Source organism: Megalobrama amblycephala, linkage group LG16 (genome assembly GCF_018812025.1).
Source record: "Megalobrama amblycephala isolate DHTTF-2021 linkage group LG16, ASM1881202v1, whole genome shotgun sequence".
Classification (NCBI taxonomy): Eukaryota; Metazoa; Chordata; class Actinopteri; order Cypriniformes; family Xenocyprididae; genus Megalobrama; species Megalobrama amblycephala.
In genome coordinates, this window is record NC_063059.1 from 13221856 (window position 1) to 13236240 (window position 14385).

Consider the following 14385-nt stretch of genomic DNA (forward strand, 5'->3'; position numbering starts at 1 on the left):
GAGAAGAACTACAAAACCGCATGATAAGCACCTGTACAGCCACTATGCTCCGTCTGTTGCAGAGGTTACGGGTCATTTTGAGTCTTGTAACACATCGCCCATCAGTGTAAACCTTAAAATACTGTACACTTTAGAGAACTAGCTCTGCTGAGAAATGAGTTAGTTCTGTTATTTTCGAGTGATGTGAGAAGAGAGCAATCTCTTTCCTGAGGGTAACAAAAGAGGAAGATTTACCAGGGTTTATTTGTGCTAGAAAGGAAAGGTTTTGACAAAAAACATGGCATTGCGTGTGTCATGATCACCAGTGAGAGTGCCCGTCATTGCCACCAGAGGGCACTCCATCCTGGACTACACACATCATTTGGACTCCATTTCCCATTTACCCTCATACCTTGGACTGATCACACCTGCACCTGCTACCCATTGTACAATCACTCACTCACTCACTCACACACACACACACACACACACACACACACACATAAAAGACACTTGCACCCATACCTCTATGCGAAGTCTTGTTTGGCCCTGTCTGACATTTCTTCTGGATTCTGTATTCTTGTGTTTGACCTTGGACTGTTTCTCATTTCTGATTCTCTGCTGCCTGCCTTGACCCTTGCCTGTTCCTGGATTGTGTATGTTTGCTGCCTGCCCTGATCTCTGCCTGCCTTGGAACTCTGAATTGTTTGCTACTTACCCAGATCACCGCCTGTCACTGTTTCTGCCACTGGCTCATCCTTGCTGTTATTTTGTCAGTGAACTTGACTTCAATATAAGCTGCAGATGGATCTTCACTCCGTTGACTCAATTCCTTACAGTGTGGATGATGAAGACATTTTATTATATTTTTTTAAAGCAAAACTCCATTCAGTGTACATTTAGTTCTCAGAAAAAAGACTTAGCAGTAGCTGACAACAAGTTTACTGTAAATTTTAAAGATATATGACTGGCAGAATTTTTTTAAATTGTGTTATTTATTTACAAATGTGTGTCTCCTCATATTGGTAAGGGTATTTGACTGCAGAGAGTGAGTTAAATATTCTTGTACAATACTGAACTTTCACATAAAATGTGTTGGTATATATGTTTGTACTGCCATAATTTATTGCTTTTAAATGTTGTTGATGTTACATAAAAAAATTACACAGAGTCAAACAAAAATAATTTAAAAGATTATTTAACAGATTATGTATATGTATATTTGGTTATGGCATGTGCCATTAAGAATGTGTCAAATAGCGGTCTGTTGTGTAAATCATTCAAAAAGTGAGTCCAATGCCGTTTTTGTGCAGATGTGTCTCCTTTTATTTCAGGTACAATCACACTATCCATATACACAAAGCACATCTTACAGACATCTCTGGAAGATCAACGGCATCAAATATGACATTACAGCTAAAATAAATCAAAGTGTAACATTGCTAGCATTCACATTTCAAAGGATCACAAGTCAGTTTATCTTCTCAATCTTGTGTCTAACATTGCAGCTGTACTGCCACTATATTTACAGTCATGTTTGTTCTGGTATTGAAAAATACCTGCAGCCACATGCGAGACAGAAATGCAAGATAAAGTCTTTCTGTTCAGGAGAAATGCAGAGAGGAGTAAACAGTTGGCTCAGGCACTTGTTTTGGACAATCATTCTGCCGCCTCGAACTGTTCAATGCAACTTCTGCATACACCAACTGCATAAATAATGACAAGTAAAAAAAATCAATCATATTGTCATGAATTAAGAACTAAATTTTTTTCTTGATCTTTTGACATATAAGAGGTCATTGTACTATAAAAATATCCTGTAAGTTTCAGAACTCAAAAATTCCTTGTTATTCCAAAAACAGCTTTGGTAACACTTTACTTGAAGGGGTGTGCATAAGACTGACATGACGCCTTCATAATCTTGACATGACACGTGTCATGAATATGAAGGAGGTTTTATGCATGTTTATGACAACTGTCATTAAGTGTCATTCGCTCAGTTATGTCATTTTTAATGCAAAGATGACATTGTTTGAGATGTCTTTGTTACGACAACTTGACATTAGCAAAACATCATAACCTGTCATAAACATGACATAGCAGATTAATTATCAAACTTAAAAAACTACTTAGCTTTATGGGTTAACATTACATTACATTATTTTGGTAACACTTCAGTATAGGGAACACATATATAAACGATTAACTATGACTTTTCCCTCAATAAACTCTTAATTTACTGCTTATTATAGTTAATTGTTAAGTTTAGGTATTGGGTAGGATTAAGAATGTAGAATAAGATCATGCAGAATAAGGCATTAATATGTGCTTTATAAGTACTAATAAATAGCCAATATTTTAGCCATATGAATGCTAATAGTAATAAGCAACTAGTTAAAAGACCCTAAAATAAAGTGTTACCATTATTTTATAACAGTGTCATCTTTTTTACGAAATTTGAAATTGTCTATTATCTGACCTTCTGTTGGAGGAAACTTAAAAAAAACAAAAAAAAACATGAAATGAAATGAAAAATAGTCATGACGCTGTTATAAAATTATTTGTCAGAGTATTGTCACTTAATGACATTTTAATGACAAGTTCAATTTGTACCACTGTACTTGACCTCAAGATACATATTCATAACACTATTATAATGGCCTCATGACAGCCATTGTCAAAACCAACCTCATGACAGTTTAATGTAATGTTAACCCATAAAGCTAAATGATGTCAAGTTGTCATGACAAAGACACTGACAGGTTGTGATATGTTGGTTTATGTCAAGTTGTCGTAACAAAGACATCTCAAACAATGTCATCTTTGCATTAAAAATGACATAGTTGAGCGAATGACACTTAATGACAGTTGTCATAAACATTCATAAAACCTCCTTCATATTCATGACATGTGTCATGTCATGATTATGAAGGTGTCATGTCAGTCTTATGCACACCCCTTCAAGAAAAGTGTAACCACAGCGTTCATTGAAAGTCACATTGTTACGTCATAGTCAATGTTCCCTCTAAGCTGCGCGCGTGCGCGGCCGCGCACTTCTGATGCCGCGGCCGCGCAGAAAGAATAATTGCCGTGCAGAGGACAGAAATCATATGTGGGAAAATCGGGGAAAATCCATTCGATTGTAGCTTAAATGAGAAATAAGTGCAGTGCTCTGGTCAACCGCTATAGAGTTATTGTCGCTATAGAGTTAGAACCGGTTTACAGGTTTCATAGAAAGAGAACGATTGAGCACGTGTGAGCGGGCCTGAGCCAAATCAGTCACGGTAAGAATACTGTCATGTTTGCGGAAATACCTCAATACGAGAGGCAACGCGAAATGAAAATTAATGTGAAATAAAACGTCATGTTTTAATGAAAAGTGGCAGAAATAATGGATGATGCGCACAGAATGAACAAAACTCTGAGACATTTACAATTACACACCCACCACAGGTGAAGCGTGCAAACTCAAAATACATCAGTGATATACCTCAAGTTTAAATAGTTATTGTGTGTGGTGGTGCTGTGGGTTTTAGGGATGTTTAGATAACTATGAAAGAGTTAACATGTTCACTTTTCTTAAAAAATATTTAGCTATCAGATCTGTTTAAATGCTTCAGTTTTCATATTATAATATATTAAAACAAATTGAAGCATTTAAACTGATATAATACTGTATATCAGTTTAAATCCTTCAAGATTATGATATATTTTATTATATTATAATGTAAGCCTAATAAAAAAATTATCTCAAGGGGATTGTTTAGGGCTCCTTGCCACTAAAAATCTTGAAACCTCCTGGTATAGAAAATCTGGGAAATTCATAAGCAATAAACATGTTATTTTGATGGTTTAACACCGTCTGTTGCTAATAATTTATGAACCCATACCATAATGTGTACAAAAACACATTATGGTTGTCCCAAACCATCAGTGTAACTGCTTATATTATATTATTATAAAGAATTGAACTGTTCTGCAGGAGATTTTTAAATGATTTTTTTAAATAGAATTTCTTGGTAAAGACTGGTACAGTTAACAAAGCAATGTGACAAAAATCTCAAGTAACCTAAAATGTGCTTAAATTAGTGACTGAACTGCTTGTTTTCAAAAATATGATTTAATATATCACTAAGTTACACCAAGGGTCAAATAAAATAGAAATGGCACATTAAAAAGTTACAGTTGCATGATAAAACCTTTTTGTGTGTGTGTTTACGTTCATTGTACAGGTCTGATATAAAGAATGTTTTTGCTCAGGTGGCCAAAATGTGCACTCAACAGAGAAAAGTTTTGCTAAGCGAGAAAAAAAATTAGAGGGAACATTGGTCATAGTGCGACGAAAGACCGCCTCTGCAGAAGATGATTAATGCCTACTACAACATCATTGCCTCTTTAGCCCCGCCCACTGATTTGCACATGTCATGTAGTAGCAAATATGAGACAGACGTAAACACAGGATTATAGAGTACCTCAGGGATGACGCGTTTTTGAAGGCCAACCCGGAAGTTAGCGGCGCACGGGTTCCCTCGGTTGAAAGCCTATATATTTTTCCCATAGACTTTTGGAAAATCGCAGAAAATAAGCTCTGTGTTTAACAAAGGGTTATGACACTTACATGTTTTGTCTATCAAGATAATCTTTACAAGTTAAAACAACATAAATACATTTTGAAGCCTAAATAAAGTCGTCAGATATAAAAAGCTAACAGTAGGCTATAAACGGACTACAGCACACCATGGTCGCGGATCAACGTCGTCACCACCAAGCTTCCTCAAACTGTATTTAAAAAACAACGTTATTTAAAAACATGCTCGCTGATTATGATCTGTGCTGTGTATGAATACTTATCCACTTTTTCATGAGAAATGCAGTCCAAATGTCCTGTTTTTTATGATGACGTCTAAAGTCCCCGCCAAAGGAAGTAGTCCCTTTTAGCAATTTGTTAGCAACCGCCGGTTTTAAGACACAGTAAGGGTTTAAAAAATCACAAGCGGGTTATAACTGGTGTGATTTATGTCATAGATCAAAACGTGAAAATATTTAGAGGCTTTGATTAACCACAGACCTTATTTCAGGCGATTTAGCAAAAACCCATTCAAAAAACCCATAGACTTTACGGCGTTGGAACCGGAAGCCCTAAAATGCTAACTAGCTTCCAGGTTTTGCCTACAAAAATGCGTCATCCCTGAGGTACTCTATTCCAGCAACAAAATGATAAAGACGCCTCTGAGGAATTACAAGATGATTTGCAGTGTCAAGTAGTGGAAAAACAGTCTTTGCATTGCCATCCTTGTGATCCTAACATTAAGAAAATGTGGAAGAACTTTTTTAACGAAGTTCCAGTCAGATCTCATCAGTAAGACACTGTTCGTTTGTTCGCTTAAAGGGTTAGTTCACCCAAAAATGAAAATTGTCATCATTTACTAACCATCATGTCGACTTTCGTTCACCTTTGAAACACAAAGATATTTTTAATGAAATCTGAAAAATTTTTGTCCCTCCATTGGCCTTCCATAAAACTATTGTACCACTTTGACTCTTCAAAAAGTTAATAAAGATATGGTAAAACGAATCCATATGAATTGAGCAGTTTAGTCCAAATTTCTGAAGAGACTCGATTTGATCAACTCACACACCAGTTGTGGTAAACGGAAGCTCAAGCATGTTTGCTTGACGAGTGTGAGAACCAATGATGTTCATTCTCATGTGTTACGCAGCACATTTGAGCTTCATCAAGTGGTTTGTTCTCGCATGTCAAGCAGGTTCGGTTGAGCTTCTATTTATGTTCACTGATCAATGTTTATATGTGAATAAAAGCCTAAATTCAATCTGTTCATCATGTAAAGCAATCGTGTCTCTTCAGAAAAGCTGGACTAAACCACTCAATTCATGTGGATTAGTTTTACCATCTCTTTATGAACTTCTTGAAGATTCAAAGTGGTAGTTATGTAGGCTGTCAATGGAGGGACAGAAAGCTCTCAGATTTCATTAAAAAGATCTTTATTTGTGTTTCAAAGATGAAAGAAAGTGTTACGAACATGAATGGGTACTTAATGACAGAATTTAAAATTTTGGGGGAATAACCTTTTAAATTTACTGTGGATTCATTTTTAAACAAGACTGCAGGCTTTTCAGAGAGACTGAAAATAAAAGATGATGCAGTGTCAACTACACTGGATCTGACAGTAATGACAGTCAGAACAAGTGTAATAACAGTGTTTCCCTTTCGAAAGGGAACTCAACTCTGCGTTTGAAAACGCTTATGAAGAACGCCATCACGTGAACCGGTGTCTGAAACAATTATCAAATCCTACCAATCCTATTGGCCAGCGACATCCTATGATGTCATTAAAGACACGACCCGGAAGTATAAAGGAGCGCCTACAGAAGCAGTCAGTATCTCATCGTCTTCAGGGACTGTTTTGTCTGTTTGCGATTACTTTGAATCTGGTAAGAGAATATTCACTATGTCTGACAAACATTTAAGAAAGTGTGTGGATCCTTGTCCTAGTTTTTTGACAACCGGTGACACACACAATCTGTGCATTTTCTGTCTGGGGGAAGAGCACGCATGGACAGTGCTTGAGGGCACAAATTGTAAATTGTGAGTGTCTAAACATGAAAACGCTCCGCTCTCGTCTGGCCCTCTTCTCGAGGGGAGAGGAGCCGTCATCTGTGCCTGGTGGTTCTGGCCCCGCTCGTACTGAGCCAGAGAGGTGGCTGAAATCATGGGGTTCGCAGATGGAGCTCGCGGAGGAGTTTGAGAGAGGTGTAAATCTTTCTCAACACTCTGTAGCTGACAAGGGTCAGCTGTTGGATGATGACTATGTCTTGTCATTGACATTGTCAGATCCAGCAGCGAGTGCTCTTCTGGCTGCGAGCCCAAGAGAGCAGGAGATGGCTTTTGAAGAGGAAGCAGGTAAGCCTGCTCTGCGTATGCGGAGCTGCTGGAAGTTATGGAGCGCGCTTTTGGCAGGCTGCAGCTGCCATGGGAGCGCGTTAGGAAAGGGGCGCACGCGGAGCGGTTCCTTTCTGGCCATAACAAAGCATCTTCATGTTGAGATGAAGAAGGCATGAAAGAACCCATATTCGGCTCAGGATTCATCTGCATCACTTGGGCGAATTTCATCCTGAAACTATTTCTCCTCGATGCACTGGTTTTGCCCTCCGAACTTTTTGGTACCTCCGTCGAGGCAGTGGTGGGAAAGTTCAGAGAAGAGAAGGCACGCTCGGCGGCGTTTAAAACTTGCATACCGCTCAGATCCGATCTTGGGCCCAGACAGACAGGAGGTCCTGGCCCGTCCCAATTCGAGGATCAGAGACAGGGCCAGAGGTCCATTGTTGCCTCTCGGGCACCTCCTCCTCCGCTGAGTAAGTCCCAGAGAAGGTGGGACTCTAGGAAGAAGAAGCAGGATCTGAGGGAATTAATCAACCACAGACACCAGCAGCATCAGTGACTGAATTCCTCTCTGTGAGGATAGTTCACTTCTAGCCATCTCCTCTCTTCTTCCACCTCCAGAGTTATGGAATTTTAAAGAAACTAAACATGCTCAGGCATTTTCTCAAGGTCAGGCTGAGGACTGGGCCCATGATGAATACATTTCTGATGACCTGCCTTCGGGCTTGATAGTAAAAGGGTCCTTTAGGCAGAAAAGGACCCTAGATTCCATCTCTTCCGTGATAGGAGTCTTCAGTCTTCGAGCCACAGGAAGGTAAGCTGGGTCTATTTGACATTATAAGTATATCTGACCTTAGGTTTCCTTTATGGTTTTTCCTGGGTGTGTAGAGGAAAAGTAAGTGTTTTTTAAGGGCACTGAAGTGTTAAAAAACCATTAGGTTGGCTTGAACAATGTATTTTTGGTTTGGCAAACAAAATGGCCACCTTCACTGCCACCATAGGTAGAGTAGCTTCTCCTCTGGTCATAGCTAGAGTTATTTGAGATTAGCACTCTTTACTTCAGATAGATCTATGTTTAGCGTCAGCCTCCTGGGCCACCTGACATTGTTTAGCTTGGGTTGAGCTTTGCTCCTCTAAGCTCTTATCCTAGAGTTTTAGAGTAGCCTCCTCTCTCATGAGATTTTAGGCTGAATTTAAACCTCCAGGCAGATCTATGCTTATGTGTGGCCCTATGGGCCCACATCCATAGCTGGCTTAGGCTAAGAACTAGGGCTAGGTGTTTGCTAAAGCATTCCTTCATGTATCATTACTTCCCTTGTCAGGTTGTATAGTTTCCTAGTTCTGGCCTCCTCTTTCAGAGTTGTCAGGTCAAGAAACCCTTTACCCCTTTAGTGTATGTGCAAGACAGTTAGCAGCTAAGGTAGCAGGCTATCATTAGCCTCCCTGGTGCCGCTGTCTCAGGTGGTAGGCCCCTTGTCATTAGGTGGATAAGGGAATGCTAGTGTTGCGTAGGCCCCACTTGTCTAGAATGTTTCATTCATACTGTTATTCACCTTTTCCCCTGAACCCCTTGAATTAACATTCAAGTTTGAGTGTAACAGTGTCAGCTTTTATCTAGCTCCCGTTCCCTAGGGTTCAGTACAGATGTGTAAACTTCTGGTTGGTGAAAGGCATCCATCCTTGAGTTTCAGGATGGAATGAATGAAAAAAATGAAGCATCACTTTTATGCTTTAAGTTCTAGTTTTTGCCCTACACAGTGTGAGCTATACTCTATTGTTGCCACAGGCTAACACCTGTTTTTGTAGTAGTAGTAGGCTTGAATTGGCCTCCTTCAGAGCATGGTGATTAATTTAAAGCCTTCAACTCCAACAATGCAAACAATTCTTCTGGTAGTGTTTAAACTATAATGGAGCTATAAAAGAACCAAACTGAATAGTGAGGTTCCCAAAACAAACTCAACCTGAACTTTTGCATTCCAACAGGCCATGTACTCAGTAAACACATTTACTCTTAACGCAAGGGGAGTGATAAGCCTCCTTCTAAGCACTGTAGCTTGTTTTGCCACAAGCTTTTGTTGGTGGATGTTTTGGTTAGAGTTTCGCTTCACTTATCATAGACACTTATCATAGACACTGCCACAGGTTTATGTCCGTGTCTGTTTGAGGTGGTAGGCCAGTGTTGGGACTCCTTCAGAGCACGATAACATATTTCTTTGTACTCCCCTACTTCAGGGTTCAGCGTGTTGTTACTGAGTATATTGCCGGTTGGAATGTGTAGATTTGAGCTCAGGTTGAGTTAAGCTAGGTAACCTCACTTTATTGGTTGGTTCTCAGATTAGGCTCCCTTAGAAGCTTAGATAGATGCCACTAGCTGACGCCACGTGTCTTCTGGAGTCGCGGGCCCCGGTTTGGGCCTCCTCTAGGAACATGATGGCGTAGGCTCGTTATGGTTGTTGACACTGCCATTGGTGAGTACATTGCCTGTTGGAATGTGTTGGTTGGAATTAAGCTCAGGCTGAGCTAATAGTTAAACCTCACTGATTAGTTTGGTTCTATTTGTGGCTCCCTGAGAGCTTAGTAATTGCCACTAGAGGCTGTGGCCACATGTCGTTCTGAGTTGTAGGCCCCGTTTTGGGCCTCCTTCAGAGCATGATAGCAGAGGTTTGTACTCCTCTTGCTTTAAGAGTAAAAAGGTGTTTTTTACTTAGTACATGACCTGGTGATATAGCTTGGGTTGAGTTAAACTAGGTAACCTCACTTAAAAAGTTTGGCTACTCTACTTGGCTCCATTAGAGCTTAAAACACTGCCGTGAGCTGATGCCATGGTCTGGAAGTCGTAGGGCCTCCTGTAGGGCATGTTGGAGTATGCTGTATACCTCTTGCTTTAAAGAGTAAAAAGTGTTTTTACAGAATACACTGCTCTGCGGATTATGTTAGGTAGACTGTTATGTGGGCACTCTCAGTCTAATATGCTGGATTGTTGTATCAGCAAACAAGATGTTCAGGTCTGTTGCCTTCACAGGCCTCCTTTTATGCTTGCCCCCTCCCATTTCTGGGCATTCTATAAGCAGACTGAGTGCATGCTGGCATTTAGCAGGGCTGCTGTAATGTACAGTACTTCTACACATGTTCGAGGGTGGTCCTGCATAGTACTTAGCTGGTCAGTGGTTGAAGGCCTCTCTGAGGTCTCCCTATTAGGATCAGCCCCCGGGCTGTTAAATGTACTCCCCTTGTTGGGTTCCTTTGGAGTGCACAGCCTCCTCAGTGCAAATAATCACACGCTGAGTAGATCCTAGGATTGAGTGTTACTCCCCTCATTAGTAAGGGCAAAAAAGCGCTAAGCTGAGTCTTGCTCTCCGGGATGCCCGTCTCTACGCTCTGGTCTGAGTTAGTTACTGCCTCTTTTGCAGTCACTCTTGCTGGATATCTTCTCTGAAGAAATGCAATTGGAGACTCTGTGATCAGACAGGTTGTTGGCCAAGACTAGGTTTCTGTAAAGTAGACCAGGTCAGGCCTCCCTGGTGGCAATCAGGTTTGAGTACGTTCCCCAGACAAGTGACTGGCTAGGGTTCCCTCAGCCCCCCTGGCCACATTCCCTTAAAGGTGCCGTAGAACGTCTTTTTAAAAGATGTAATATAAGTCTAAGGTGTCCCCTGAATGTGTCTGGGAAGTTTCAGCTCAAAATACCCCATAGATTTTTTAAAATTAATTTTTTTAACTGCTTATTTTGGGGCATTATTAAATATGCGCCGATTCAGGCTGTGCAGCCCCTTTAAATTCTCGTGCTCCCCGCCCACGGAGCTCGCGCTTGCCTTAAACAGCATAAACAAAGTTCACACAGCTAATATAGCCCTCAAAATGGATCTTTACAAAGTGTTTGTCATGCAGCATGTCTAATCGCGTAAGTATTGTATTTATTTGGATGTTTACATTTGATTCTGAATGAGTTTGATAGTATGCTCCATGGCTAAAGATAACTGTTGGAGAGACTTATAAAGAATGAAGTTGTGTTTATGAATTATACAGACTGCAAGTGTTTAAAAAATGAAAATAACAAGTCTTTCTCCATGAATACAGTAAGAAACGATGGTAACTTTAACCACATTTAACAGTATATTAAGCAACATGTTAACGAAACATTTAGAAAGACAATTTACAAATATCCCTAAAAATATCATGATATCATGGATCATGTCAGTTATTATTGCTCCATCTGCAATTTTTCACTATTGTTCTTGCTTGCTTACCTAGTCTAATGATTCAGCTGTGCTGCTCCAGACGTTAATACTGGCTGCCCTTGTGTAATGCCTTGAACATGAGCTGGCATATACAAATATTGGGGGCGTACATATTAATGATCCCGACTGTTACGTAACAGTTGGTGTTATGTTGAGATTTGCCTGTTCTTCAGAGGTCTTTTAAACAAATGAGATTTATATAAGAAGGAGGAAACAACGATGTTTGAGACTCACTGTATGTAATTTCCATGTACTGAACTCTTGTTATTTAACTATGCCAAGGTAAATTCAATTTTTAATTCTAGGGCACCTTTAAAGGTACCCTCTTTTCTTTAAAAAGAAGCTTGGTTCCAGAAGCCTTTGAGCAGCCTTGGTAGGCATTTTGCGGAAGGCCTCTTTGAGGCTTATAGCTTGGGCTGTTGGCCATAGGAAATGTATGACTTGTAGGGGGAGTGGTTCGGGCACTTCAGTTGAAACTGCTAGTTCTGACGTTTGTCCAGCCATATTTGGCATGCACTCCCCTCAAGCATGGCAGCGTGGGTATATCGTTCCCCATAAGCGGGTTCGAATGCAGAGTTGAGTTCCCTTTCGAAAGGGAATATCTCAAGTTACGTATGTAACCATGGTTCCCTGAGAACAGGGAACGAGACTCTGCGTTTCCTAGCCATGCATCAGGGCTGCCTGCTGAACAGTCCCTTCAGACGATAAGGTACTGACTGCTTCTCTAGGTGCTCCTTTATACTTCCGGGTCGCATCTTTAATGACGTCATAGGATGTCGCCGGCCAATAGGATTGGTAGGATTTGATAATTGTTTCAGACACCGGTTCACATGATGGCGTTCCCCATAAGTATTTTCAAACGCAGAATCTCGTTCCCTGTTCTCAGGGAACCATGGTTACATACGTAACCTGAGACGTTTTTCATGTGTCACTAGTATTTATACTGTAGCACCGCAATCAAACTGAATAGTTGTGTTATGATGTTCTTTCCTTTTTATTTTAATTAAAACACAACACTTTATTTGCCACAACCAAGACTTATAAAGCATATGTAATAAGCATACATATTCCACATTATTGGCAAATGTTTCAATTATATAACAAGATATTTTTCAGTGTCAGAAGTTACAATTCCACACGTGTAATGGCGGGGACGTTGAAAATTCTATTAATATGCAAAAACTGTTACCCAATCATAGCAGTGGGCATTTACTTCCAATTCATGAATGTGTCAATCCTATCAAAGCGGTGTGTTCGAAAGAGAGGATCAAAAACAGGATAGAATATAGCCTATTCTAAATTAGTTTTTTTTTTTCGAGTAAAAATTCTTGATAACATTATAAGTGGATCTCAGAGAACATTATAAAATAAAATAAATAAATAATGCAGTTCATAGCCCCTTTAAACAAACGCACACAGAAATCACAAGATAGTGAGGTACTTACTTCCTTTTTTGGTTTCACTCTAGCTGCAACTAGAACAAGAAAACAAGTCAATAAACACTAGCCAAACAACAACTGTATTAGGTGCTGAATATATATATATATATATATATATATATATATATATATATATATATATATATATAGACTATGATATAGTATATAAGATAGATATAGACAGACAGACAGACAGAATAGAGAGTTGGCTCTTACAGGAAGTGTAGGAGCGAGGTTGGACAGGGGGTGGTGATGGATGATCTCGGGTCAGACACCAAACTAATCCCAGAACAAGAGGAAAGCACATTGAGGCACTAAGACACAGCAGAACTCTATGATAGAGGCTTCTGCCTGGTGAGTGTACTGCTGCTGTCCAGGAATAAACACATTAAATGGATTTGATTCAGCCATGGGTTGATGAACCTATTCATACTTTCTCATTTTAATACTGTATGCCAATTTCAAACCAACAGCATTTCTATAATACACATATACCTGCAGTCACATTAACATTTGTCACGTGCCCACGGCTTGTGATTTGTGCCGGCCAGGTTATTTTGCACTGGTATGCTCCAGCATCTGACTGGTTGATGTTGTGAATGTCGACTAACAGATGTGTGCTATTGGCTGTTGAGCTGTAATTGGACAGCTCGATTCGTTCAGAGGGAGTGAGGCGAGTAAATCCTGTGGTCCCCATTTCCTGGAATTCCCATCCTCCAGTCCAGCCAGTGACCCCACAGTGTTGCACTTCACAGCTCAACTGGAGACTGCTCCCCTCTGCAACAAGCTTGGAAGCACGACTTCCTCGAATAGACTGGCACAGTTCACATACTGAAATCAGAGTAAAACAAGCGAGTTGAGTTTTTAGTTACACTACTTGTACTGTGTTCGAAAACGATTAATGCGAGCCTTTTTTGCACACGCAAGTTATTTTCGTAAACATAAAGTCGCGAATGTCTTTCCTTCTGCAAATGTCACTTTTAGGGGCTCTGTGTAGCCTAAATGTTTTTGCATAAAAAAAAAAAATCTAAAAGAAATGTTTGAGAACCGTAAATGTTTACACTATACTAAAACATAGTAGCCTAGGCTACTTTTGAAAGTACAGCCGTTTTAACTATGAATTTGAGAAGTGACTTACCTTTTAAGATACACAAAAATGCCAGAAACGTCAAGGAACACCTGTAAGCGCTTTTCATCATTTATAATTTTCCCATACTATCTTTCGACGGTCCTCGCAGCCACAAAACAGATTCGGACGAGCTTTCACAGTTAATAACCGATTCTTCTGTCACGCACTCCGGAGTAGCCTACAATAAAAGGTACTTTTAGTTCTTCTACACTCCGTAAACACCCACTCTCTTTATTCATTGTCGGGAAATGGACTCCTCAGTTTAATCACGTCTGGCAGCTTCAGCCGAATTGTAATTGTGCACTTGAGGAAGGAAACTGTACGAGTTCACAAGCTAGGGAAGATCATATCCTTCCTGTTGCAGCAGGGCATTTTAATCACTGTTGACATTCCAATATAACTGGACAGAAACTAGGAGACAAATTATGGAATCTAGATAGAGTAATATTGCTACATTATGAATGTGTGTGGTCTGTCCAGCTGTAATTTAAGGCAAATTTTGCATTGGCCAGGAAATAAACAACCTATAATAGATATGGAAGGTTTTCCTTCAATTTTTGATAATTTCTTTTCTTTGTGTTGTTGCTTATATGCTACTGCAAATAATAATAATAGCAGGCTCTTTTGTCATTTTCAAGTAAAACTATCTTAAAATAAGTTACATTTATGTGATAAGAAAAACCGCATCAGATACAAAGA

General features: G+C 39.8%; 1 protein-coding gene across 3 annotated transcripts; it reads right to left on the reverse strand.

Moving 5' to 3' along the window:
• Positions 1-1281: 1281 nt before the first annotated feature.
• LOC125249306 lies at positions 1282-14023 on the reverse strand. 3 transcript variants are annotated; one of them, XM_048161572.1, is made up of 5 exons: positions 13696-14023; positions 13053-13388; positions 12774-12836; positions 12564-12592; positions 1282-1685 (listed from the first exon to the last, which is right to left on the reverse strand). In XM_048161572.1, exons 1-5 carry the CDS (start codon positions 13754-13756, stop codon positions 1584-1586), a joined length of 591 nt encoding a protein of 196 aa, XP_048017529.1. In that variant the 5' UTR covers positions 13757-14023; the 3' UTR covers positions 1282-1583. The 3 variants fall into 3 exon arrangements, with proteins under 3 accessions (XP_048017529.1, XP_048017528.1, XP_048017527.1); XM_048161571.1 differs by having other exon boundaries at positions 12774-12923; positions 13696-14020; XM_048161570.1 differs by having other exon boundaries at positions 12774-12926; positions 13696-14019.
• Positions 14024-14385: the final 362 nt, after the last annotated feature.